The 27,128-nt window shown below is 51.1% G+C and overlaps 10 protein-coding genes across 10 annotated transcripts; 5 read left to right on the plus strand and 5 right to left on the minus strand.

Annotated features, from left to right (window-relative positions):
* Positions 1-462: 462 nt before the first annotated feature.
* Positions 463-798, plus strand: PpBr36_10050 (uncharacterized protein; the record flags this gene model as incomplete). The annotated part of the gene is made up of 1 exon (XM_029897165.1): positions 463-798. The coding sequence occupies one exon, from the start codon at positions 463-465 to the stop codon at positions 796-798; it is 336 nt and encodes a 111-aa protein (XP_029745075.1).
* Positions 799-1,481: 683 nt separating this feature from the next.
* On the minus strand, positions 1,482-3,331 carry PpBr36_10051 (uncharacterized protein; the record flags this gene model as incomplete). The annotated part of the gene is made up of 3 exons (XM_029897166.1): positions 1,482-1,743; positions 1,834-2,746; positions 2,827-3,331. The coding sequence occupies 3 exons, from the start codon at positions 3,329-3,331 to the stop codon at positions 1,482-1,484; spliced, it is 1,680 nt and encodes a 559-aa protein (XP_029745076.1).
* A 4,553-nt stretch (positions 3,332-7,884) lies between these two features.
* Positions 7,885-9,486, minus strand: PpBr36_10052 (uncharacterized protein; the record flags this gene model as incomplete). The annotated part of the gene is made up of 1 exon (XM_029897167.1): positions 7,885-9,486. The coding sequence occupies one exon, from the start codon at positions 9,484-9,486 to the stop codon at positions 7,885-7,887; it is 1,602 nt and encodes a 533-aa protein (XP_029745077.1).
* Positions 9,487-10,347: 861 nt separating this feature from the next.
* PpBr36_10053 (uncharacterized protein) lies at positions 10,348-11,573 on the plus strand (the record flags this gene model as incomplete). The annotated part of the gene is made up of 3 exons (XM_029897168.1): positions 10,348-10,524; positions 10,644-11,125; positions 11,249-11,573. The coding sequence occupies 3 exons, from the start codon at positions 10,348-10,350 to the stop codon at positions 11,571-11,573; spliced, it is 984 nt and encodes a 327-aa protein (XP_029745078.1).
* A 4,094-nt stretch (positions 11,574-15,667) lies between these two features.
* On the plus strand, positions 15,668-16,093 carry PpBr36_10054 (uncharacterized protein; the record flags this gene model as incomplete). Its single annotated transcript, XM_029897169.1, has 1 exon — positions 15,668-16,093. One exon carries the CDS (start codon positions 15,668-15,670, stop codon positions 16,091-16,093), a length of 426 nt encoding a protein of 141 aa, XP_029745079.1.
* Positions 16,094-16,529: 436 nt separating this feature from the next.
* On the minus strand, positions 16,530-19,265 carry PpBr36_10055 (uncharacterized protein; the record flags this gene model as incomplete). Its single annotated transcript, XM_029897170.1, has 1 exon — positions 16,530-19,265. The coding sequence occupies one exon, from the start codon at positions 19,263-19,265 to the stop codon at positions 16,530-16,532; it is 2,736 nt and encodes a 911-aa protein (XP_029745080.1).
* Positions 19,266-20,893: 1,628 nt separating this feature from the next.
* On the minus strand, positions 20,894-22,161 carry PpBr36_10056 (uncharacterized protein; the record flags this gene model as incomplete). The annotated part of the gene is given in 4 exon segments (XM_029897171.1): positions 20,894-21,046; positions 21,065-21,184; positions 21,332-21,927; positions 22,017-22,161. 4 exon segments carry the CDS (start codon positions 22,159-22,161, stop codon positions 20,894-20,896), a joined length of 1,014 nt encoding a protein of 337 aa, XP_029745081.1.
* On the plus strand, positions 20,939-21,277 carry PpBr36_10057 (uncharacterized protein; the record flags this gene model as incomplete). The annotated part of the gene is made up of 1 exon (XM_029897172.1): positions 20,939-21,277. One exon carries the CDS (start codon positions 20,939-20,941, stop codon positions 21,275-21,277), a length of 339 nt encoding a protein of 112 aa, XP_029745082.1.
* A 1,117-nt stretch (positions 22,162-23,278) lies between the features above and the next one.
* On the minus strand, positions 23,279-23,878 carry PpBr36_10058 (uncharacterized protein; the record flags this gene model as incomplete). Its single annotated transcript, XM_029897173.1, has 2 exons — positions 23,279-23,467; positions 23,597-23,878. The coding sequence occupies 2 exons, from the start codon at positions 23,876-23,878 to the stop codon at positions 23,279-23,281; spliced, it is 471 nt and encodes a 156-aa protein (XP_029745073.1).
* Positions 23,879-24,412: 534 nt separating this feature from the next.
* Positions 24,413-25,789, plus strand: PpBr36_10059 (uncharacterized protein; the record flags this gene model as incomplete). Its single annotated transcript, XM_029897174.1, has 2 exons — positions 24,413-24,880; positions 25,598-25,789. The coding sequence occupies 2 exons, from the start codon at positions 24,413-24,415 to the stop codon at positions 25,787-25,789; spliced, it is 660 nt and encodes a 219-aa protein (XP_029745074.1).
* Between the last annotated feature and the right edge of the window lie 1,339 nt (positions 25,790-27,128).

Here is a 27,128-nt window from a genome sequence, read left to right on the forward strand (position 1 = left end):
ATGCACGAAGGTACCAGCGGCTTGCGTCAGTCCAGATGATCGTCTTCAATTGCGGGAAGCCTAGGTTGTTATTTTCATCGCCTTTTTTTTTAGAACACTGACTTTTCTTCCATAGCTATATAAGTCCATTAAATCGCTGACTTGTTTCGACTTTTTTTCTCTCTCAATTTCATCCGACGATTGGGTCGTGGCATTCGGTACCAACCACAATCTTTTTGAGCACATTATTCTACATCATATTTGTTATAATTGAAGTGTACAGTTTTTTTTCAGTTATTCTTCCGATTCAACGCGGCAATAATATCTTTAATTTTAATATTACTCTTTTCGCTTTAATCGATACGGAACAACTCAAGTTGGTAGATACAAAAATAAACGAACTCGTCAGTCCTGTCCGATCAGATTCACTAGCAAAGGTTGTCGTTAACATTTCTTTCTTGAAACATCTATAGAGCCGGCATCATGCAACTCTCTACAACCCTCTTAACCGTCGCGGCGCTCGCTATTTTCCCCGAAGTCACAGTCGCAGCCGGTGCCAAGTGCTTGGTCCAGCTAAAGAACGCTCAAGACACCGTCGTCAGCTCCTTTGAAGCCCTGGCAGGTGTGCGGAAGGTTGTGCAGGCGAAGGGCTTCAAATGGATGTGCAAAACGGCCATTGAAGATTGCCATCCTTATGGATGCATTATACCCAAAGGCCTCACACCTGTGGGTACAGTGAGCAGCAGTGGAATACCCAACAGAGCTACGCCAAAACTTGCCACTGGGAACGCGGCTGCTTTACAGGGTGCGGCTGTATGAGGTTTTTTTTTCATGGTTTAGCTGCTTCACAAGGCTGAATGGATAAGCTTTGCTTATACCAAGCGGCTTGCATTGTTCTTCTTTTCGTGCTACGTTGTATGGCATCGTTGCAATCTGCAAGGCCCGGTCGAATAATACTTACACCAAGACTCATGCTTTATGTCAAGTGCTCAAACTTAATCAGCCACTTGGACGTCTTTGCCGTCGCCCAAATGTCCACAACCTGTTTCGAGATTCATGGAATTTTTCTTGTGGTTGCAGGGCTATTCATCCAGACCCTTTGTCTCTTTCGACACGTAGCATGTATGCTCCGTAGGCAGGTTGACTTTGACTTTGACCACTGGAGTGGATGATGAGTGTGGAACCTGACGAGCAAACCACAAGCAAAGTCTTTTTTTCGATCGGGATCGAGTAGACATGTTAAGCTGAAAGCTGGGCGGCGAGTGGTTTTTTCTTTTTTTTTTCCTTTTACCGTCCCTACTTTTTCTCTCCTCATTTTAGGAAACGTCACCATCAATAGCTTGCAACGACAACCCAACCACAGCCCCTACAACAAATTAAGACGCAAATCGTGTTCACTAATCACCATTCACGGGGTATTCTAAGCAGGTTTGGTCATGATTATTTGTAACATTATCTCGGTAACTGTGATCCCGAATTTGTAGTCCATCCTCCCCCCCAGCCTATATAGGGGTGTACGGCTTGATGGGTCCCAGCCGGGCCGGCGCCGGTACTTTGAAATTGGTCGAATAGTTGATGAACCTCCTGGGCATCTCTGTCGTGGGAGTTTGTCTAGGTCCCTGACCGCTCCCTACAGCCTGCTGCGTGTCTTGGGCCGTCGAGGCCGTCGTCATGACAGAATCCGGTGTATCCGGTCTGTCCAAGTCGTCAAGCTTTTCTTGAAGACCTTCCTCCACGCTGCGCTCAGCTGCAGCTTTCTGCTCCCTAATGCAAAAGAGAAAAAAAAAAGGTGTCAAGGTCAGCCAGATGCTCACAATGGTAACACTCTGCAATCGAGATTGTGGCAAAACTTACTCCTCCCTCTTGAGGTACAGATTCAGGACGAAAGCGGCTACGATCAGCGCCAACGCACAGCCGAGGCAGAACGCATAGCCTTTGGGAAACCTTGGGCCCTCGACGGTCGGAAAGGTCGCCAGGGGCGTGCCGGCTACGGTGAGTTGCGAGATGATGGTGACCATGATGATCGTGAAGGAGCGCTCCGAGGGCGAATCGCGAAGCAGCGAGTTGACCCATCCACCCAGGACTCCAGCGATCGAGCTGGACCAAAACATGGTGGAAAACGCATACCACAACATCCCCTCGGGTACGTCCCAAATGACGAGGATGACGAGCCCGGACGCGTTGAAGAGCGACGCGGCAACAATGGTCCACATGGGACCCAGCAGGAGGTCCGAAGCGAAACTAGCTATCAAAGTGTAGGCGATACCCAGCGCCGGCGCGATGGAGCCAAGCTGGTTGATCTCGGTGGCGTTGTACCGGTTCAGGCTCTTGATCCACAGCAGATAGCCGCCGACGCTTTTGTGGATGCCAGCGTTCCAAAAGAGAAGGTTGACCAGGACGACGGTCCAGAACCGCACGTTCTTCGGGTTGAGGATCTTTGGCAGGATCGCGAGCTTGAACTTGCCGGCGACGACGTGGCCGTCCCGCTCGAGCCGCTTTTTTCCCGTCTCGATGTCGTCGTCGGCCAGGATCCACCGGTTCGGCTGGGCGACGGTGCCGGGGAGCAAGAAGAAGCCCATGATGGCGACGGGGAACGTCATGATGCCGCAGATGATGTAGATCCAGCGCCAGGCCGTGATGCCGGCATAGCCTTGGAGGTGCTGCGTCACGCCGGCCGCGATCAGACCGGCCGACATGTTGCCGACGTTGACTCCTATCGACGACAGGCCGCCTCGACGGGCGAGCTCGCTGCCGCGGTACCACGAACCTGGACGAATGGGGTTAGGGAATTTGGCTCGTGAGTAACCGGACTGAAAATAACGAAAAAAAAAAAAAAGCAAAACTCACCAAGAACATAACTCATAGCAGGGTAAAAAGCGCCCTCGAAAAACCCAATACAGAAGCGATACGCAGCCAGCTCGACAAAGCTATCGGCGCGGCACTGGCACATGGTGAATAGGGCACGGAACACGTCCATCATGGGGATGGACCACTGCATGGGGAGGCAGGTAAAGAGATAGATGAAGGGGATCATGCCCAGCACGGCGCCGAGGGTGTAGATGGTCTGCAGCTGGACGAGCTCGTTGCCGAAGAAGCGCTGATCCTCCTTCATGCCGGCGACGTAGGCGTTGCTGAGGTTGACGCCGTCGATGGCCTTGACGGCGTAGGCCAGGAACACGTACGGGATCAGGATGATGTCGAGCTTGGCGATGAACCTGCGCTCCCTGGGCGTGTCGTCCTCCGAGTACCACCGCAGTTTCGATTGTTTCTTCTGAACCGAGGCGTCGGTCTTCTTGGACTCGTCCGACCGCGCGGAACTCGTGGAAGAAATGCTCTCTCGACGTGGTGACATCTTGTGCTGGAGAGATGCAGCAGATGAGATGATGTCGAGAGCAGAGCAGAACAGCAATCGGGAGAGCGAAGCCCGGAAGGTGTGGTTAGATATAGTCGAGAATCATAGCACATGGGGAGGCAGACTTTTTTTTTTCTTCTTTTCTTTTTTACTTTAAACAAACGTAAACAAAACCCCATGTGCAGATGTGCTGCCGGGATAGCGGCAAGCTCCAGGGATGCATACATTGGAAAAGCCAAATCGGGTGCGCAGGGTTGGTGGGGGAGGCTGCGAGTGCACGCAAACTTCCACGGGAGGCATTGTGTTGGTTGTAGCAGGCGTCGTCTGTTTGATAAATCTGGTCTTTGGCCATTATAGGAATGACCTGGCTTCTTGGAATCTCATTTTGTGGGGGATGCCAATTGGATCCCGGGAGCATGGAAAATAAGGACAACCATGCGAAAGTCCAGGGGGAAAAGAAGCATTTGCTTGCCTGCACAAGCGGGCTTCAGGTTACATCACATCGTCACTAAATTAAGCTACAATGTAAGCAGGTTAAACAATCAATTGGGGGCCGCTCAAACCCAAACAACACTTTTGGGGGGTTTCCAAAGTTGCTTGGAAGGGAATCGTCTCATCGAACAAACCTTTCCCAGTGGTCGCCCCCCCGGCTCTTGGGGTTGGGTTCTCCCCTAGTTCAACACCGAATTAGGTAGTAACGCGACATTTCGGGAGCATCAAAACCGGGGATTTTTTTTGGCATAGGGCTGAGGCTCGGTACTTGGTGATCGACAGTGGCTCTCCAGAATACCAAGTCATCTTGGCCACGAAAGCAGCTAAAAAAGGTACCTAGCCGCCACGCGTTGGAGACTTTTTGAAACACTTTTCACCCTTGACGTATCCAACAGCCAAACATTGGCAGCCCACATAGCCGACGTGAGCTGAGGGATCCACTCATGCGCCACAAAAGACGACTGGAAATGAATACATAGTGTTCGGAAATTTTTTTGTTGATTGTAGTTTTTCTGTCTCTGTTCCTCTGCAGAAATTTTTTTTTTCTTACTGTAGATGTCATTTTCAATTGGCGCCGTTGTAAAAAAAAAAAAAAAAAAAATAAACATAAAAAATAGACAGACAAAGCAACAATCGCACATTTTTACTGCTTCTGGAAATCGGGACATTATTCAACTGAGACTGATCTGATTTACAGTACTTATGGTTACGTAGATCTCTCATGCCTTGTGGCTTGCGTGGACGTGTGTGGCTAGTGTACGTATGCATAATACAGAAAGCCCAGTGCTGTACATGATGTTTGTGGGGGGTTTGATGTCTGCCGAAAATATCCTTAGCAAAAATAACCCTTGGCTGCATCAGGATTGACTGCTATCCAATACCGACTTGTTTGAGAAAGGGTTAAAAGGCCCCTCCCGCAATCCTTGCGCTTGGCAGCTGTCGCATGACCTATGACAGCAACATGGCCATTACCAGTACGTAAAACCACAGGCATAAATAAGTCGAGTTCCCCGACTTGTGTAAAATCCATACATGGGTACCGACGGCTTTTTTTTTTTTTTTTTCCTTTTTTTTTTCTCCTGAAAATCAACAAACAATGATCACGCGGGATCGGCGTCAGGCTGTTTAATGTTTTGCTGACATATGTCTATGTCAGGCCGGAACCACAGAGAGCATCCGAAACATTTGTTCCGAAATCGCTCAGGTAGTGCCCTGGCTTGGCTACGCGCAAAAGTTTTGTAGACTGCAAACGAAAACAAAGGAACAAATAGTAAACTCCACTCTCCCCCAGATTTTGCATGACGGAAAATGCGTCGCTCTACCACGTAAAGGACAGACGACAGAAATAGTTTTGACGCTCCCCTGTCTCCACGTCTTCCGATCGGGTCTAGGCAATAATGCCGTCATGCTTTCGGGCAGACACTGTCTTAACATACATGCTAAGCACGTCCCGAAAGTCATTCATCTCAATTATATTGTTGAATTTTCAGGATACGCAGTTCCTTGTATGTTTTGTTTCTTGGTGGTAGAACATGCCAGAAGAGTGGCTTGAATTGTTCATCTCCTACTGAAACCGTCGCAGCTTCTAAAAACATTATAAAATCGTGAGCATCTCAACAAGTACAAGCGACCATGCAAAGACCGGGTATTTGTTTGCAGACGTTCCTAGCTCTTGTTGCCAATACCTGGGCTTCCGTCGTGCCTTACGAGGAGAATCTTCGTTAGGTTCTTTTTCTATGTTTTAAATTCCATAATCTTCTATAACAAAACGACTTGTTAGCAAACATAAGAGGATTGGCATCGAAGGGGTTGGCATTATAGGAAGCTGTTTCCTTACAAAAGATTTGAACAAATAAGGGCATCGAGGTAACTTGCAATTTGGCCGATGTGATGCATGCGAGAGCGAGGGCTCGAACCTGAAGGGTCGCTTCCCTGGTGCTGAGTAGTTTTGGCACCAGTCCCGGACAACATTTGCTTCCCCGTTTCGTTTTGGGGGCAAGATTTCCGATTTGGGCTTCAGCAAATAGCCCCCGAAGGTGACTGTACTTATGTCGACTGGTAAGCGATAGAAACCTGTGCGACCAGAGTAAAAATTTTGATCCATACTCAACTATGCCATAAGAAAGCGTTTAAAGCATGACGCGAGCGTGTGGGTTGTTCCGGGGGTTATTCGACGACTTGTTCTCTGATCTTTTGTTTCATGCTACCATCGAATCGCACATTGAGAATGCAGGCTTAATTAAGCATTTCTCTCACATTTTCGAGTATCATCGCCCAAGGGCAGAAAACAAAATTATCGAATCAAGTTCTGCATATACTCCCAAACGATTGTGCGGATTTAGATAGATGAAAATGCTGGTTATACACAACTTCATTACAAGGGCTCGCTGCTTGATATTGTCCAATAGGGTTTGGATCTTGGACGGTGTCTTGGACAGCGCAGTGAACGATTTGCACGCTGTTGTAGTATTTTACATGTCTTCGAGGATCTGCGTAGCAGTAAAGACTTGGGCCACGTTGCACGAAGAAGCATGTCCAAAATAGGGCACCGGGAGCTCTGGCTCAACATTCGTATTCAATGTGCGTTTAAGAGATATATAGGTCAAACATGTAAATGAAATCGCTGTCGGCCGCAGTCGAGTTCTCGAGCGCCAGTAGTGTCTGGAAATGACACTATCGACATGGATTACATGAAGGTGTTCCCATCTTGCGATAACTATTAAAAATGGCTTTAGCAACGCGCTTTTAGACCCAGATATTTGTAATGTCTGCGATGTTGAAAATGTTGATTTGCTGTTTGTGCCTAGAGTCGTTAGGTTTACTGAGATTGCAAATCAGTCGGAAACCTTATTTGCTGGACAATGATGTGAGACTAAAAACACGAGCGAGAGGATGGCATAAGCGGCACATAGCTCGGGGAATTTATGAAAGTTTCTATCGAATCAAAAGCGATGCAGGTAATGTTCGCTAGGAAACAATTTTCCCGCCATTAGAGCGTATGAGCCTGTCTCTATCGAAACAATCATAACCCAGCAAATATAAAACAGGCCAAAGTGGAAGTTTATCTTGATTCCTGGTAAACACTAGGCAGTGGCGATGTAATATTCTGTGAGAAAAATGACGAGCCGTCGAGGCTGCCTGGATCAGCTAGTGGATGCATTAGGCTGCTGTAGGTGACAACGCAGCTTGTCCCTCGTGCATATGACTGCTGAGAAATGGTGATTGATCATGTGTCCCTCTCCCCGACGGAAAATGCCAAGTGTGCCGTGTCTTGCTGAATATTATGTCCTTTCGGTCGTTCGAAACTGCGGTGCATTTCCTTTTCACAGTCGCTCCGGCTTCGTCATCATGGCATGGGAAATTGGGAACCACGACGGTGGAACTTTGCTCTTATGTACAGAGGCAAATTCTCGAGATTGTTGGCTTGGTTGCCGAGAATTTGCCCTTGAAATTGCGAGTTTTGGCCCAGATCACAAACAACCTTTTCATCTCGGGTATTATTGCAATTCGGATTCTGTGACTCTGTCAAGAAGCCTCCCAAAGAATGGACCGTAAGATGGCGCGGAAGTTGTTAGGAGGCCATGTAGACTCAGAGTAGTTTTATCGAAGCTGGAAAACGGCGTTATGTTAGCATTGTAGGATTACGACAGTTATTTGTGTGCTCATGAAATTGTTGAGCTGTATGATCTACATTGGCGACAAATTTCCCAAGTGATGCAGAGTTTTGGGTTTGTTGCCTTCACATTCTTGAAGTCAAGTCCGGGTGGTGAGAAAACAGTTGAGTTGAGAAGGCTGCATGTTACATTGGAAATGATGAAAGACATTGAAGCGGAATCATCTCGCCGAGACGAACGAAAGCAACAAGGCCATCCTGCAGATTACATGGGGACAACAAGTGCGGAAAGGAAGTGCGGCTCAGTAAAGACCATGGACAAAAAGTATTACTATAAAATAGTTAAAATTGTTCCTTTTATGCCTCAGATAAGATATAGGTTCAAGAATGCATTTCCATTCGTAAATCTTCAGCTCAGTCGACTCTCTTCCGATCAACTCGTCGCTGCTCAAACAGGTTTGCTCAGCGCTCCCATGGTGACGTTTCGGCACGGCGCATCAAACTGGCGCGGCTCAACGTACGAAACGCCAGGGGAGTTGTCCCTCCCGAGCACGGCCAGCGTCTCCTTCTCCGGGTCCCAGACGGGCCACCCCAGCGCCTTGGTCAGGCCGTTGTTGGGGTCGGCGCTGAAGCTGGCCCACATGCGCTGCATCAGCCTCGTCAGCCTCCTCTGGTCGCGCGACGGCGGCAGGCCGCTCGTGTCCTCGGAGGCGCCAAAGACCATGTGCAGGTCGACGCCGTGGTAGGCGCCGCTGGTGGGGAACAGGCGCGTGTTGTCCCAGTCGGCCAGGAAGCGGTACGCAAACGCCGGGACGCCGCGGGCCGCCCTGGCCTGCGACTGGTACGACACGGGGCAGGTGAAGGACTCGAGCAGGAAGCTGGCCACCTGCGCCGGCGTGGGGACGACGCCGTTGCGGTACACGGCCAGGCGGTAGTAGCCGTCCTCGTTGTGGTTGTGGCCCATGAGCACGGGGAGCGGGGCCCAGGACCCCGAGGCCGTCGGGGCCACGTAGTCGCCCAAGACTATCTTGTCGTCCGGGATCGGGTAGAATGGCGGCACGGAGCGGAGGACGCTGGAGCTGGCGGACGGGCGGACGGCGCCGGCCGCGGCGTTGATGGCGGTCCAGTTGGCGCGGCGCATGCAGGCCATGGTGTCGGCGTCGGCGTCGGCGCCGCACCCCAGCGCCGCCACGACCGTGTTCCAGTTCCGCTCCGGGACGCCCGGCGCGTTGACGGGGAAGCTGAAGGCGTTGCCCGACGTGGCGATGATGGCGTGCGCGATGGGGTCGTCGCGGTACGCGTACGTCCAGTAGTCGACGGCCACGCCGCCCGACGACTGGCCCGAGATGGTGATGCGGGACGCATCGCCGCCAAACGCCGCGGCGTTGTCTCGCACCCACTCCACGGCGGCCCGCTGGTCCCGGATGCCCAGGTTCTGGGCCTCGAGGCCCGGGGCGCCGGGGAAGCCGAAGATGTTGAGCCGGTAGGTGACGGTCACGACGACGAGGTCCTCGGCCTCGGCCAGGTACTTGCCCGTGTACATGGGGCTGTTGGTGTTGCCGATGGCGAAGCGGCCGCCATGGAAGAAGACGAGGATGGGCTTCTTGGCGGCGGGGCCCTTGGCGGACGGGCGCGACCAGACGTTGAGGGTCAGGCAGTCCTCGCTCTGAGGGGTGCCCGAGGCGCCGGCAAAGTAGCTGACGATGCGCGGGGCCTGCGGCGTCAGGTCCGGGTAGGTGGGCGGGCCGGACGGGACCGAGGGGCAGTCGAATCCATACTTGGCCGCCTCGTAGGTGGAGGGCGGGCCGGTGAGCTTCTCGGGAGCAGCGAAGCGAAGCTGGCCGACGGGTGGCTTCGCGTAAGGGATGCCAAGGTACTCGACCACACACGACGTGTTTGGAGCGACATGGCCAATGACTCGCCCGTTGCTGGTCTCTGTGACGAGCCGATCCTTCAGATCAGGAGGGCAGGTCTTGACGCAGGGCGAAGCGGCAGCCAGGGCACCCAAGGCAAGCAGCTGAAGACTCGCGGTCAGCATTGAGGGGGCCATGATTTCGGTTCCGTCTCACCTTGCTCCCTTGCTACTGGTTTCTCTGGGCTCGTGGCAGGCGGCGGCTCGGAAACTTGGGTGACCCCGAACCCGGAACCCAGCGAATTGAGTTATTGGTGGGATAGAAGACCAAAATAAAAGAAAAAAAAAAAACCTGCTCCTGCCGCCTTTATTTTTTGGTGGGAGCTTTGTTCCTATTGTATATCCCCGCGAACAGCAATTGGGCGGCGGCAAGGGCGGGAGCGGATCCATCCTTCGGTCTGTTGCCCTCTTTTTCTTTACCACAGCCAGGCGAAATTGCAATTTTCTGTCAATGGCCGACATTGCGGAAAAACTGCCCCAGTTTGAGGGGTGCCAAGTGGTAGCATTGGACAGGGGGGTTTTTCATTTTATACTACCAACAGAGTGCGGGCAGGGCCGGGGTATGTGCCGGGGTGTGCAGCTGGTAGGCATGGCAAAGCAAGGGGCGCTTTTTGTTTGGCATTCTTGGCCAACAGGTCTGGAGGTTACACAAACCGGACGACCCGGCCCGAAAGGGACCAACTATGGCACGCTATGGGTACGAACAGAGTGCTGTACCGGCCAACTAGAAATTTGAAAACCTTCCCTCCCTTCCAGACCATCCCGAATTAGGCATCTGGTAATTTCAACCCAGCAACAAGCAGCTGAGGGGTTCCTAAGGGGGAGGGAGAGAGTCTTGGCTCAATCGATATAAGCAATGGCAGACCCAAAGCTGTGGGTATCGCTGTGGACTGTCTGTCTTACCCCATAGAGATCTAGCGTTCTCTTGTCTATTCTAGTACACGAGAAAATCCGAGCGCTTCTCTTGGTGGGTTCCCAGCCCTGCACCACGCGTCCACTATGGGCCCCTACGGGATGGGGTTCCCTGCAGATGGCGACGACAACAATGGATGGAAGCTCTACATACTGTCCATCATCATGATAGTATCGGCCGGTCTGTTTGTCGTCTTGCGACTATGGACGCGCATTTGGTCGGCGCAGACCGGCTGGGATGATGGTGCTGTTGTGGGCTCCTGGGTGAGTGTTTTCTTTTTTTTTTTTTTGCGGTCTGCTTTTTTGTTAATCCACAATCTGCATCGCGCTATTGGAAAAAAGCAACATCACTTACACCCTTTTTCCCTCATTCTCTTCCACAGGTCATGTCCCTCCTCGTATCTGTCTTCATGCAATTGGCCATCGAAAACGGCTACGGCAAGCACAAGGCCGACCTACCCACGACCCATCTCCGCACCGCCTTGAAGCTCTTCTTCTTTGCCCAGACGCCCTACAAGATCAGCGTCTGCTTCAACAAGGTGGCCGCCATCCTTCTATACCTGCGCATCTTTGTGTCGTCGCGCTTCCGGCTCGCCGCCTTCTCCGTCATGGCCGTCATCGTGGCCTGGAGCATAGGCGGCGTGGCGGCCACCATCTGGCAGTGCGTCCCCATCGCCGGCGCCTGGGACAAGTCGGTCAACGCGCGGTGCATCGACTCGGACAAGTTCTGGGTCGCCTACGCCGTCATGAATATCTTGACCGACGTCATGGTTCTGGCCCTCCCCATCCCGTCCATCCTTGGGCTTCAGCACCTCGGTCGCCGCGACAAGCTGATGCTATGTTGCGTGTTTTTACTGGGTGGATTGTAAGTTGCACCGCCTATACGTGAAGTTTTTTTTTTTTTCTCTCCCTCTTTCAAAATACACATGTCTTATTTATTGCCAATTACATACATGCTGACCCCTGGACCCATCCTCGTCATGCTTAGTGTCACCGTGACATCCATCATGCGGACAACCTCAGTCCAAAACTCGCTCAAGAACAAAGAAGACATCACCTTCAACTTCATCGACCGTGGCATGTGGACGCTCCTCGAGATCAACTTGGGCATCATCAGCGCTTGTTTGCTCGTCATGAAGCAGCCCTTGGCGCGTATCTGGCCGAGAATCTTTCGGTCGCGGGGTCGGAGCGCCCCGGTGGAGATGCTGCCGAGCAGCGAGAACCTGACCCTGGCGAGGGTCGAGGGAATAGAAGTAAGCCCGTCGAGCTCACATCAGCGTGGCTGGCGAGATCATCCACGATTACAAGCATAAGTCTGCATGAATTTCAGTCTTGTTCCCATATTCCCACCCGTTCCCGACTTGTCGTATAGGGCTGTGCGCTTTACCGTCTGCCTAATGCGTTGGGATGAACCCTCTCTATGACGATACCCACTGTTGAAATGATTCGATGTAGAAGTGACAACGGGCTATCTCTCCATGGGCGTCGTTCCGGCCTCTTAAGTGCTGCACAGTAAAGGCAGAACCCAGGGATCACTAGCGTCTCCCGTGAGGAATTGTTCGCGCCCCATCGCGACCGGTCACAAGCTAATGAGATCGGGACAGACAGCTTGTCGTATTGTGCACTGGCTATCCAAAGCGGTCTATGTCCTGGTAAACTATCACACTGTCACACATCGAAGAGGCAAAAAGCATATAGTCATGCAGAAACCAGCCTCCCAGGCCCAACGCAGCTGCTGTCCAACTTGTACCTGTTCTTATTCTGTGCTTAGTTGAGGACCACCCTCTATGTTGTTTTTTGTACCCGAAGCTTGGCTTGCCTGCGACTTCTAATCGGATGCTTGGGCTTTTGATTCGTCACCATAATTTCTTTCACCACAATCTCTAGAGACTTTGCCGAGCGTCAGCAGATCAAGGCCGAGTTCAATCGGAATACAAAGTGCGTCTGCCTTCATGAAATGCACAAACCCCTTTTTTTTGCGAAGCAATAAACGTTGACGCAGAGGCGTAAGATGAGGCCTGCTAAACCTGTCCGCTTTGCATCTTCAAAGTGTCAAAATCAGCGCTGCTGACAGCAGTGAGCGCCTCTTTCCAAAAGAGAGCCCAGCGGCGCCACATGATTATCAAGGAACTGCTGAGCTGATCCCCACCTGCCAGCCAGTCGCCCGGACCAAGCTTCACCTCCTGGCTGGCTTTGCATCTGGGCTACTAGCAGGCGACTGTGAGAGCCCTACGCATTTCCAGCGTAGTTATCCTTAAGCCTTAAGCCTTGAGGCTTGCGGTTCTTCCACCCTCTACTGCCCCGTAAAGCCCGTAAACCACGGTTGTCTCTTGCCACTGACGTGCTCCAGAGCACAATGATCACTGGGGGAGGCTTCCGAGCTGCATTGCCTGCACATCTGGGCCCCCTCATGTCTTTGTGCAAAAGCAATCTCTTTACTGGCAAACTCGTGACATCATTTTCAAAGGCCTGATCTGACGCTTGAATTCCGGGCTGGGTTTATACGTGTGGTTGGATCTAGGGCGAAGCATATACCAGCCCGTGACAATCAACAGGGTATTGGAACCGAATTTGCAAACATGTTTGCTGAATGATTGATAGATAGCAAATGGGCCCAAAATCGGTCGGAAAGAAGCCGTATTGTTCGCCCCAACAGTTTTCAGTCTCGAAGCATTGAGTATATTTTTCTCAGGTCTCGCGTAATTTAAGGTTATCCTTAGCACCCTCTAAGATAGAGATTGGATCATGGTCATCTTTCTTCTCATACCAGTTTATGAGCTTGTCGGAGAGCTTTCCAACCTCACCATCGGTTCACCACAAGTACAAGCCCAGACGGATATGGCTCCATGCGTTCAACCTCGAGGAATTTGGGCTCACATTAATCCCTATACCTATGGTGCTGGGGGTTTCGCTGCTTGAGACCCTTTTTTGAGGATTTCTATTGGAAGACGTAAAGAGGAGTCAATAGAACACCACATGGAGCAAGAGTGAGTACTATCAAAACGAAAGACTTGAGCAGTGCTCGAATTAGTAGGAGGGAAATGAATGGGTAGATTCATGCGATTTATGGAAACAAAATTTGGATAGTCTTTTTGCATAAACAAACTGTAAATAACGTCTGAAAAGCATAATTTTCTTGCTTGGACCAGGGTGGGTGACATGGTTTAACCAAGAAACAATAGTAACATGAGTAGGTAGTGATTGGCAATCCGACTGCTTTCCTCTTTTTCACTCGAAAACATAGCAGCAGGATATCATATTATTACATACGTTGCCTTGAAAAAAAAAATTCGTAGTTTGTGATTTGAACGCTGTTTCTTTTCCACTCATCTTGCACGTAGCAAGACCTCCAATCTTGAAGTTTTTATTCCTGAGAAAAAGACGCCGGTTGTCGGCCTAGCCGAGCAAACAAACAAAGTCCAAGAACCCCTGACATCGGGCTAATAATAGCCACAATGTCCGAGTCAGAGCGAGAATACTCTTTCGCGCAATGCTCTACACCTGCAAGAATGTGATTAGTCAAGAGAAAAAAGAAATGGGACTGGAAGAGCAAGAACCTCAAGCACGACCCATGTAGATAAGTACAAATTCAGTCAACTCATCATCATGTATCATACATGATGTATGACACAACACACTACTTTGGCGGTTGAGACACGGAAAACCAGAGATCAAATAACGGATGGGAGATATATATGAATAACAGATACAGAATAGATGTTGTTACCAAGAGCTCCATCCGCCATGTCCATTCGAGTTGTCGCGAATGGCCGTCTCGTATGCCCAAATGTAAATTTACATATCCCTACAGTAGAACAGAACGCTACCCTAACAGCAACACTGGTGATCCAGTATGGAACACCATCCGACTTTTTGGCATGAGGACGAGACGACCAAAGCAACAATACTCCAAAAATGACGAAGCCAAATGTCCACGGTTATTTTGGATTTATAACGACACGAAACTTGCTTCCTTTTAACTGCAGTAGAGGCTCACCAAATCAAGAAGAATATATGATGGGACTACCCGACTCTACCACAAGGACTAGTATGGAGCCTGGAGAACAGTGCAGGGCTCTGGTGTCCAGCAGGCTCTCTCTTGATGGCATACAGTTCGGCAAAGCAGAGCCGATGACTCACGGCGGGCATGAAGAGTATAAATCATGTCCCATTCGAGCTATTCATCAATCCAGCCATGTAATGAACCCCTGGTCCACACGGCAACAACGGGAACAGACCCCTGTCGCTGAACTATCCAATTACAGTAACTCTAAAGGTTCGATTTCTTCGTTCGCTTACGCATATTGCCTGCCAGCCAACATCATTACATGCATCTTGACATTTCCACATGCAAGGGTTCTCGGGACCTTGTGCTTTTCCCCACAGGTTGATACAAAGTAGTGGAGAAGAGAGCTTGAGCAGATGTCGTCAGAATACGGTGGCAAAAATTAAATTAATCCTGAGATGAGATCATAGTCAACACAAGACTCGGATGGTTATTGTCTTAGTGGCCCAGAATACCCGCCCGCATGGAGTTGTAAGAGACGCTGAGGAACTGAACTATTGGTAAAATCTCCACCGTGCAACAGGGGCTACCGCATCTACTTTGATGCATTATCTCGAGTCCGTTAGATTCCGGATGTGGTATGTATGCAGTATGCCTGTGTTTCTGATGCGCTCAAATTCCCAGCAAATGCGAGCGATGATTAATGTGTGTATATTTCAATTTGATGGATTTTCTAACGCACCTAACTTTTAAGTTTTGGCTCATTTGCTGGGAAAACATTTTGTATTTACCACCCGGCAAAACAAACATCGCTTCGGTTTTAAAACCTACGATATGCATCTCGATTAGGTTGTTAGGCAACTTATTCATTGAAATTGTCGTTTTTGTATGCTAGCATTTTTTGACTCGGACGTAGGCACGGTTCATTCAACCATGAACGCCCTTGGCAACAAGCCAGGGACAACGCCTAATCATACCTGCCGAGTTTTCCATGCAGTACTCCACCAGCAAATTGCGATCGATATCTTGCCTACAATTCTTAGGGGAACGGGAAGACCGCATAAGTGACAACCTGTGGCTTGGCACCAGATCACTTGTGGGGGTGTTCAGGCGACAGGCTACTACCTTGTTTCGTGAGACAAAATTGGAAAAAAAAAAACCGAAGAAAAGACTAACCCGAATAGTTTACACATTGTTGGATGGAAATGAAAGGCAACCTCTGTGATATATAATGATCTGTCTACGTGTTTGTCGTCTTTTTGGGGCATTTCTTTTTGCTTCCGTTCATTCACCAGCTTCCAAAAGACACTTTCTGTTCCGAGCAGTTGTAGTCTTGTAGAGTTTGCCCGGCCCTTGCGACCTTTTTTTGTTCCTGAAAAGTGTGTCGAAAAAAAAAAAAAAATGCAACTCTCAACCCTTCTCGCCATCGTGGCAGTCAGCGCTGCCAGCCTGGCCTCGGCAGCCCCCATCAACAACGAGGTCGGCTCAAGGTTGCACAGCGTCTCTCGGCGAGGAGGCTGTCTGGGCTGTGGGTGGGAATCCTCGCAGCTTTCGAAAAGGTATTCCGGCGGCGGCCCTGACCTCGACGAAAGTCACCATGTTCAAAAGCGAAGCAGCCAAAAAAAGAGCGGCTCGGCGAATCCGCTCCTCGACATGGCGGCAGGGGTGCCCAGCTCGTCGTCGTCGTCCAAGAAGAAGAAGAAGTCCAAGCCGGTTCCCAAGGTTAACAACAAACCCCTTCAAGAGAGCAAGCCGGCGCCGTACAGACCGAGCAGCTGGACGGCCCCCGGAAAATCTCCATTGGGTGAAAACCCATCCGGACAGTGATGCGGGTAATTTGCAAGATGGGGCGGATACGCAGTTTTGGACAAGAGGGTGGAGGGGCATGGGATGTTTATCTTGTTTGGTTTTCTTTTCTTTGATTTGAAACAAATTATTGATGCCCCAAAAGCGTTTTTTTTTTTTTTTATTGTGTTTGTACTCTTCTTTTCTTTACCTTTCACACTCGGTCTGGATGGCCTTGCGTCTTTTCTTTCTTGCAAAGCAGAGCAGAGGTACGGGCATCATGTCGTGTCGAGATAGAATCCGTCCAAGGAGACAGGGCGTTCATATTTCTTTGAACCTGAGGCGTTGCTATTCCTAAAATAAATGAGTAGCGTTCCAAGCTACTACAAAATTAAATCAAGTGCTAAAAAAGAGCTCCAGCATTGACATATCCCTTATCGCCTCAGCGCCCGGCTCACAAAAACTTTATACGCCATCCTCAGCCCCTTGCCCAGTCATCGCCAACACTGACCTGCCCATGATACCGCCACACCAACTTCTTGAGGTCAGCACACCCTTCTATTTTAACCGTAGCCGGGTATCCAGGAACAAGGTCAAACCCGTTATCGCTGACCGTCAAGTCAGGGCTCTCCTGGATCACAAAGCCCTTGACTGGCCGTTCCGCCTTGATCGTCAAGACGGCCTGCTCCTGTTCCACACAAGCAGAGACCTGGACCTTGCGGTCGTCAAAGTCCAGCCACTTGATCGGATCTGGCCAAGACACGTCTTGTACCGTCTCAAGGACCTGGCCGTCGTGGCCGAGAACGTCCAGTCTGGCGTGAATGATAAATGGGTCCTCGTCGGCCGGATTGAAGAAACTTCTTGCCGCTGCCGCGGGCGGACTCTGCTTGACTTGGAGCTCTGTTATGTCGTTTGCTTTGGCCACAACATGAAGCGGTCTGTCGTGCAGGTCCTTCAACACCTTGCCCGACTTGATGGACACAAACGATACCGTCAATCTCCCAGAGACGTCCTGGGTCGTCCCGTTCGCAATCCACAGGTCGCCGAGTGTGTCTTGTGGCCTCTCGCTGCTCCCCCACGCCAGTCGTGGATCGACGTGGCCCGTATCCCTCTGCCACGTCTCATCAGCCGGCCTGTTTGTGCAGTCAAAAAACCTCCTCCCCACCCCGACGGCGACAGGCCTGAGCGCATCCCGGATCGCATACCAGGCCGGCTTCCTGACACCCCGGTAATCGACCACGGCCCAGCTGACGGTGGGCCAGCAGTCGTTGAGCTGCCAGACCAGCACCCCGCCGCACCGTCTGCCGCGCCACTGGCGCCTCCAGCCTCTGTAGGCCGCGCGCATGGCGTCCGCCTGCATCGCCTGCGTCAGGTACGCGAACCCCTCGAGCGTCCCGCCGACGCCGTGCAGGTCAAAGTTCTCCCCGACGTACGCGAGCAGCCGCCTGGCGTGCCCGCCGGCCTTGTTGCGGAAGTCCATGGCCATGCTGCCGGGCCGCCTCTGCCGGGCGTCGGTCACCACGCCCTCGAGCGTCGGGACGTGCGGGTACGCCTCCATGCCGAACTCGCTGACGAACCGCCCGCCCATCTCCGGCAGGAACTGGTACGGCCGCATGGCGCCGTGCCACACGTTCCACTGGTGCACGTCGCCGACCGTCTGGTCCACCGCCAGCGTGGTGCTGGTGCCGTCGCCCCAGGGGCTGCTGGGGTGGTACGCGACCAGGCGCGCGTTTTTCTCGGTCCCGTACTCCTCCCCGACCACCAGGGGCAGGAGGTGTTCGTAGATGTACCGGGCGGGGAAGTTCGTCCTCAGCCACGACTGCGGGTCCTTGTCGCCTGCAAAGTCGTACTGCAGCCCGTACCGCTCCACGATCTGGTAGTCCTCGTTGTTCCCGGCCCAGATGACGAGGCAAGGGTGGTGTCTGAGCCGGCGGAGGTTCTGTCTCGCCTCGGCCTCGACCGAGCGCAGAAACTCCGGGTGGGCAGGGTAGTTTGCGCAGGCGAAGCAAAAGTCCTGCCACGCCAGGACGCCGGCCTCGTCGCAGGCGTCGAAGAAGGCGTCCGCCTCGTAGATGCCGCCGCCCCAGACGCGGACCATGGCCTGGTTACCATCGGCGACGTGGCGGAGGATCCAGTCCCGGTGTTGCGCTGGCGTGGTGCGCGTGAGGAAGCTGTCAGAGGGGATCCAGCAGGACCCGCCGCAGAAGACGTCGACGCCGTTGATGCGGAAGTAGAACGACTGGCCGATGCTGTCCTTTTCCTGGACTAGCTCCACGCTGCGAAGGCCGATTTTCTTGGTGGCGCTGTCCAGGACGGTCTTGTCGTCAAAGCTGAGGAGTCGCACTTCCAGGCTGTAGAGTTTCTGATCTCCGTAGCCGCGCGGCATCCACAGCTTGGGCGTCCTGATAACCAGCTCCATCTCTCCATCGCCGCACGCATTGGTACTGGTAGTCGAGCCGCCGACTTTGTCCCCATCAATCAAGACCTCGTAGGAAACACCCCGTCCTGGCAATAACCCCCTAGTCTTGAGATTGACAAACACCGTCGCCCCACTCAGGTCATCCTCCAGCGCGTACGCAACGCCTAGATCCTCGATCCTGACACTATACGTCTCGAGCATGACCGGCTTCCAAGGGCCACAGGTCAGCATAATCGGCCCCCAGTCCCATCCCCACTGGTACTGCGCCTTGCGGACGGGACCCCGGCCGATCTCGGTCTGGTGCACGATGTGCCGATGCTCGGGGTGTTCCTTGACCAGCCCCAGGCCGCGAAGGCGTGCAGACTCAAAGGTGATGCTGAGCTCGTTGAGTGTGCCGACGGGCCTGAGCTTGTCCGTGACAGTGACGCGGTGCGAGATGAACATGTTATCAGATTCAAGAATCACCTCGTGGTTCAAAGAGACCGTCGCAAAAGTATCGAGGCCTTGAAACACGAGGTCCGTGATTGAAGAAGATGCCACGGAGGCGGGAGGGCTGGCGAATCGGCAGCGGTAGGTCCATTGCTGATCTGCAACCCAGCGGACGCCGAGTTCGTTCAGGTCGACAAAGGGGTCTGGGATGAGTCCGGATTGGTGCAGGTCGAGGTGCACCTCGGTTGGGACCGATTTGACTGGGTGCCAAGAGTCAAAGGCCGCAGCTTGGGTCTCATCGTCGGGCTTGGGTGAGGTTGCTCTGAACTGCCACCCAGTGGCAAGGTCTTGAGTGCTGAGTAACATGATCTTGTGTTGCCGCCAGGGTCGAACATTTGTTCGCTGTTTTTCAAAGGAGGGAAGCCGGCCAAGATATTCACCGGCAGTTCAACAGACAGAGAGAAGAGCAATAGTCCGATTGACAGTTGTTGGCGGGTCGGAAGCAGAGTCCGCCCAGTGCGGGGTCGGTCGGTCGCCCCATGTGCCGAGTCACCTTACGATTCACTGTTTGCTCCTGCCCATCATGATCCTTGATTCAACATCCGCCCGTCGCACCCTGACACATGTACAAACAGACGGTTGACAATCAAAGTTCATGACCAATCAGAGCCAAACCACCATTGCGAGTTTTTGTTTCTAGTGAAGCCGAGGCTTGACGACGGAGGGATTGTTAAGCACTTGCGTGCCCGAGATGGCGAAAATAGTATAGGCCAGGTAGTGGCATTTGAGAAGGAATATTTGCTCCCAGATGAGTGCTGTCTAGAGTCTGGACTCTAGACTGCACTCAAGCTGTTGGATTAAATATCGATTGCCCTCTCCACTCCCAGGGACTACGTTACCATTAATCCACGCATTTAGGTTGCGACCATGTTGGGTTTTTGTCGTATTTACCTATAATTACTTAGACTTACACTTGATAAGTTGATTGATTGACCAAAGAGTTGAATTTTGTAGCAGTGCGCCGAGAAACGATGGCAGTAATTGCAAAATGTATCCCAACGCATGGTTGCACCTAAATGTGTGTAATAGTAGCGACAATAATTCTGAACGAGCGACGGGGACTAGATGGTGCTTGTGAAAAATGAAACGAATCTTTGCGGTGTATCGGAAGAGTACCATGGTAGAGGGAAGAAAAGTGTCGCAAGGATATAGCGAGTAGACCCTATGAAACATATGGTTACTTGTAACTTGTAAATAGTTCTGGCTGGGTCTGGAAATATCCTTACTCGATTTACATGGCCTCTCTGTAGCCCAGCTAATCACTAAGCTTAAGAAAAGTTGCACTGCGTTGTTATAAAACAAAACTAGTTTGCTATTTGTTCCCTTCCAACGATACTTAGTGTGGTAAATTGTAATATAGACGAGTGCACTTGATGGAGATTTTTGACATGTAAACTAATGCCGGGTCAAATGAGGAATCCAAATCAAAAACACTGCTCAAATTACGACTGAACTACCTTGACCTTGTGACTATTGACTGCATTGAATTGTTGGCAAAGCGGAGGAGACCTTAAAAGTTTTAATGAGAGTGAGTTGTTTCGACTGGCTTAGACCTAGATAAATAGTGTAGAAGCAATCAAGATCCAGTTGCGTCGACGGAGTGTAAACGATACTGGCATTACTTGGAATGGCAACCACAGATCATCGTCACATCATGAATCACCCTCATGACTATTCCCCAACTTCCTTGGCGCTGAGCCTCTATTACCAAGGGCCAAACAATAGTTGACGGGCAGGGGTCAATTATTTTACCATGTTGTTTACAAAATCCTAGCAATGTAAAATTTCTGCCATTCATAAACGTTTTGGCTTTCCTTTAATCGGATATAGCACCTATCTTTTACTGCAGAAAAAAGCGGATTTATCGACTAGCCAAAAAAAAAAAGAAAAAAAAAAAACGATTATTATCTATGTCTAGTTCTAATTATGGTATATTATTTCACTTCAAACTTTACAACTAGAAGCACCAACCCGGCAAGATGCAGAATACTTTCCTGGTTGGAGTCGGCTGCGGCGGCCTGGGGGTAGGCGTTGTGGGCGTCGGGGTGGTGGGCCTGGTTGTTGTCGTTGTTGTTGATGTTGTTGGCCTAGCTGTGGTTAGCGACGTCGTGGACGAGGTTCTGGAGCTGCTGGTGCTGGAGGTGCTGGTGCTGGAGGAGGTGCTCGTGGTAGACGATCTGGAGGATGAGGTTGTGGTCGAGGTTCTCAGCGTGCTTGGAGGCAGGCTAGTCGTCGACGTCCTGGAAGTCGACGACTGCAGAGAACGCGTGCTTGAGGATGTAGGGGTACTTGAAGGCCAGGGTCAACGGCTCGAATGAGACAAGACAAAGTGACGGGTGGAGACGCAGCTACACTTACATTGTGCTAGTCACAAAGCCCGAAGACGTCGACGAAGAGCGGGCGGGGCCAAGAGACGTGGTGGGCGTCTCGGAGGAAACCGAGGTGCTCAGGCTGCTCGAGGAACTTGCAGACGTCGACGTGGGTGCAGCATCACTCGACGTGCTCGAGGTGCTCGACGTGCTCGACGTGGTCGGTTCATCCGCGTCGCCGCACACAAACATAATGTCGCCCAGCTGCCACTGCTCATCACCATTGCCCTGGGTAGGCGATGTCCAGGTAGCCCAGTTGAAGGCCTTGACGGCGTTGAGGTTCGTCTTTGGGTTGACCCAGCCGGCCAACGGGATCGTCACGGTCTGCACGTCGCCGGTCAGGCCCTTGACGACCTGCCAATCCATGGTGTAGCTGGTGTCGCCGCACGAACTAAAGGTCTGGATCTCGAGCGTGAAGTTGGAGCCCCTGGACGGCGCCTTGATGGTGAAGGAGAGCGCCTCGTACCCGTCGCCGGCGGCCTGGGTGCAAGGCATGTTTTCGTAGTAGTAGGACGGAGAGAGACCCCCGGGCGCGGGCTGCCGCGGAGTGAGAATCAGGCTGGTGCCTTGCACGGTAATGCTCTTCATGGAGCCGTCATCTGCGGTTGATCCCCAATCGTTAACATTCTGTCTGGCCTCGTGAGGTCTGTCTGCCCTGCCTCGAGGGGTTTGGGGGGGGACCTCTAACCGTTTGTATAGCCGCCTAGATTGTTGTTCGAGGTTGGCCGCCTCGAGAAGTCGTCGATCAAAAGATTGGAAGTGCATTTTGCTGCGCTGACCACACCGTAGAGAGAGAAGCTGGCCAACAGGCCGTATCTGAAAGAAGGCTGCATGATTACCGACTAGAATACCTGCTGAAGGGATAAAAAGGAGGGACGAAACAGTTGGAGACCCAGTAGCAGGATGCGTACCTGAACGTAAACAATGCAGATCAATGTAGTTCTTTTTTTTGGGAGCAAATGATGATCAATTCGTGGTATTTAATGCATTCAAACAACAATCTCGCGACGGCTCTAGGATGGCGGTTGTACTACGGGCCATGGCGCTTACTGGCCTCTTCAGCGGTTGGAACATGGAACGAACTGTTCGGCTTGTTTTTAGCTTCCTCCTTGGAAATGGAACACGGCCGATACCCGACTAGTCAGCAGGCTATAACAGCAATAATAAACTGCCTTCGCAATTACCCACCGGCCCGTGCGACGAATGAAAATCGACGGTATTCCACGCTTAGGCAACTAGACTAGTCCTCGCGACGAGATTGCGCCGGCGCCGGCGCCAAAGCTCTTTGTAGTACGCCTGCGGTTACTACGTGGTATTAAGCGAACGGTTTAGAAGGTAGATTAGCGGTCTTGGCAGGGGTGGTTTTGCCAAGGAGAATTCGTACTGAAAAACTATTTCCCGCCAAGTTTGTCATTTCATCGAGGTGCACTTTTGTTTCCACAGTTTGTTTGGAGTCGGAAGAAGATTGTTTGCGCTCGAAGCCATCTATGGGAGTCTCCTGCTGACATTTTGCCCTCGTATTGTATTGACTGGGGCCTAGGTAATCAATAGCGCTTGGCATAGGACATGGTTCCTCGCATGTATCAATGAGCTGGAATATTGAACCGATGGGCTGGGTAAACCATGACGACCTGCAAAGCTAGCGTACTCGCTTTGCTGCCATGATCAATGACACGCCAAGTGAAGCACGGGTTCGCCGGTGGCAGTCACTTTTTGCCGACTGGCTGTCCCGGAATAGTCGCCAATATATCGCCAAGCCCCCGTCAACCGGCAGCTCAGGGGCTATGACTGACTTCTTTGGCGTGCACATACGGGGCGGCGCCCATGCGTGAATGGGACCGCCTTGGCATAGATGTCGTCTCCACATTGTTTCTGGCTTCTTCCCGCAAGGTGTTCTCGTAGAATTGATGCCCGTTGATCTTCTTTGCGCCTTCCAATGCCTCATCCCTTTTAAACTTCTCCCACTCCTAAGGGCTGGGGAGCTCCCTTGAACGGCACCTTGACGACCTTTTGCTCGTTGAAGCGACGGTACAGCTCAGGCGCCTCATCGAGATGACGGCGATGCACCCGCACATGACGTAGTCCTACTGGATCTCGACCTCCCGGTTGAAGCACTCCTGGCCCACGCAAGGCTGGCGTCTGCGAATGAAATCCGAGCATACTCGGCTGTTTACATCCAAACTACCGTTCTTTGAAGGTCAAATTCAGGGTCAAATTCAGGATCAAAAAAAAAAAAAAAAGAGAAAAGAATTCAGTATCGGTTGGAACGGTCGAATTCTCCGTCCTGTTAGGGCGATCATCGGGGAACGCAAGCACAACACGGTCGCCAACCTTGATGCTGTCGACGGCAGGGCCGATCTTGTGCACAACGCCCATGGCCTCGTGACCGGCGCGATAGGGGTACTTGTCAGGGCCGTAGAAGCCGCGATAGTTGTGCAGGTTGGAGCCGCAAATGGCCGACGTGGCCAAGGCATATACAATCCTCTTAAACCACTGGTTAATCTCTGATGAAGTCAATGAAGAAACATAGCCTTGGAGCAAGCCCAACATCAGGCAGTGGGGCCAACCTATCCTGGCGGGGGTGATAGGAACTTTGCGGAAAGCACTGGCGACACGGATTAATCGTCATGTGCACCTCAAGAAGTGTCGTAGGAAGATTGCGGGCCTTTCTCGTCACGCACTGGATAAATGTGTACAAGATTTTGACAAGCGCCAACGATCCTTGAACGATGTCGGCCTTGCGTTTGTCTTGGACGATTTCTAGTAGACAAAAGAAATGGCCTTTGTGTTATCGGGGTCTCGTGTTGACAAAGTCTTTGTGTTCCACTTGTTCAGATGACATGCATTGTCTTTGAGTGAAACAAAGACGACGAGAACTATAGGATTGAGAAGGACTTGATTGCTGTCAACATAAATACCAGTAGTCTTCGTCCACCATGTTCATAATATGTCAATCGTCACAAAGCAGCAAAGCTTTTGCTCGAAGATCACATTCAACATCTTTCTTTCTGAAAACAAAAAGGAACATTGTGACTTTTTACAATCAGTTGATACCAGCGGCTCTCTAGCAGATACAACACCAACATGTCCACCGGAACCGACACCCCTTGCCGCCCGGGCCAGTCCCCCCGGACCAACGCAGCAGTGGCCCTCCTGATCGAGGTCGCCGCGCTGAGCCTGGACGAGGACAAAAAGTCAGCCGAGCCGAGACCGAAAGGGCCCAAGATCAGCAGCGCCTCCCTCATGGCCATCAACTGCGCGTGGGAGGAGACGTCGTACGTCGGGACCGTCGGCCGCTGGATCCGGCGGACGTGCGCGCCCGACGCCCCGCCGCCCAGGATCGTCTGCACCATCTGTGGGGACGAGATGGAGCCCGGCTGGAGCGCCGGGGAGCTGCACTCCCGCCGCACGGAACATCCCGGGAGCGTGTTGCCGTGCATGCACGTCGTCGGCACCGAGTGTTGGGTGAAGCTGATCACGGAGCAAGGTACGCTGGACTGTCCTGTCTGCGGGGAGGATATCGACCTTGACGAGGGCCCCGGCGCCGTCGCTGTCAGCCTGTGGTCTTGGATTGCTGCCGATTTCCGATGGCACAGAAAGGTCAAGGCATAGCTCGGAAGAGAATAGAATCGGAAAAAGTATTTATTATTGTCGTAACATTATTTCTGGGACACAAAGTTATATTAAAGAGGCATATCAAAGCTCTCGGGCGAAAGCATTGATTATCCCTTCCTTTCCTGGAGTTGGGTTTGTCTAGTCCTATCATCCTTGGTCGGCCTCTCCGACATATTATTTCAGACACGACTGTCTGCCTTGTCACTCAGATTGGGATAGTTCAACTTGTTTACCGCCTGCAGAGTGGCTTTTTTTTTCGTTTTTTGCACCATAAATACGATAATCGATTTATTTACGTGAACCTTTTGCCTATCAATAACGTCAAAATAAAGCCAAGACGCACCTAATCCCAAAGAGCAACCATGTGCTTTACCTCGATCACGCAAAAGTTTCAATTCGCTTCATATAAAAAATTCGGGCGACGAGTGAGATAATGGGTGAAATATTATCATCATGGCATTTGTTTGACATTCTTTGTATTTACACAATTGTCCGCCCGTAACATCAAAACCATGGGTTTTGAACAGTACATTCATTTTTTCATCTTCTACAATCTACATCAATCGTTCCGCTCGACTTTATTCAGCAGGCTCGGCACTTTCTTTTTTTTGGGAATCCGTCGTACTGATTTCGGTCTTTCTATTGACCCCATAGCACCTTTTCATCTTCGCCATCATTTCCTCGGCCATCGCCAGCGTCCACGCCGCTAGTGGCTTTGCAAGGACGTGCACCATCGGCAAAACCACCGTGAACAGCTTGATCATGACATCGTTTTGTGCCAAAACAGGCGGCCCATTGGCTCGCAGCAGAACCACGCTCAACATCGACTGCGGGAAGGGAGGGTAAGCTTGCATTACGACATGTTTTGTTCACGGGCTACAATATATATATATATATATATATACATATACATATCACGTTCTAACTGACGCCACTTCTCTTACCTGGTATAGCCGGATGCAAGTGCGAAACTGCAGGCTTGGCCGGTCAGTTTATGCTTTGCACCTGCTCTCGACAGCACAGGGAAGTAAAGTAAGTCCAGCAAATGGTAGATTCAGCAGTCGGAAGTAGCTAGACTTTACTCCATGCTAACAAGCCTCATAACTGTCTGAAAATGGGATACTAATAATCAGGCAGTCGGAAGTCTGGCGTTTTCCCAATCCTGTCTCTCGTTGCATGGATCTAAAATTGGGATGTGGACTTGGTCTCTGTAATAGTTTATTTGCCGTCCTAACAATGGGAAAAAAAAAAAAAAAAAGAAAAAGAAAAAAAGTACGCATTTGGCGATTCAGTTCTTTGCTGTATGGAATACAGGCTGGCTGCTGGGCTCCATAATAACTAAATTTGGCAGCTTCCATATTTGAAAAAAAAAGTTTTCAAAATCCAAAATGCCCAATGTCTTTATTTAGAAGCAAGATTCAATCTCGATAGCACCGCTGTGTTTTCTTTATTTCACGATTATAGTTTCCTAGGGAAGTAGGTTGAGGTGCTTTTTTTTCATGACACTTCATAAGCTTGCGGAACAAACACCCCGAATTAGCGTGTGGTGTTTTCGAAGTGTACTGTTTACATCCAATTTTATATATTATTTATCAGGGATTGCACGGAGGTCTGGCATAAATCAAAGGTGAGCTCTTTTACTATTTCCAGAAGTTAACAGCTCACATTGATCAATGTAGCTGGTAAATGTGACCTACACGGACAGAAATTCATGGAAAACAGACTCTTCTAGCGCAAACCGTACGTCTTGATCAATGTATTACCCCGGCGAAGCTGTCAACTGTAACTTATGCACTGTCGAGAGGCTGGTCAGATTCCCAACTCATGAAAGAACAGTAGGCTTGTGTAAACACAACATTGGCAAGTGTATTACTCAGTCAATGAATATTATTTCTTTGTCCTTGTAACTGAAGACTTTGCCCCCATGGCCAGCATATGCGAGGAATATTTGCTTCAGTGTAGAAACGTTGATTGAGAGGTTCGAGACTTAAGCTTTATTTGGTGAGCATGAGTCAATGCGGCATCACCAACGGTCTATGAGAGAATTCATGCGGGTAAATACTTGACCGCGGCTCATAATCTCCATGTTCACCAGTATAAAGAAGAGCTCCCATCCATAACCAACACATGATTGTTTCTACCCACCTCAATATTCCATCATCACCATCATCAACCAGGCGCATTT

This window comes from Pyricularia pennisetigena, assembly GCF_004337985.1.
Source record: "Pyricularia pennisetigena strain Br36 chromosome 7 map unlocalized Pyricularia_pennisetigena_Br36_Scf_7, whole genome shotgun sequence".
NCBI classification, from domain to species: domain Eukaryota; kingdom Fungi; phylum Ascomycota; class Sordariomycetes; order Magnaporthales; family Pyriculariaceae; genus Pyricularia; species Pyricularia pennisetigena.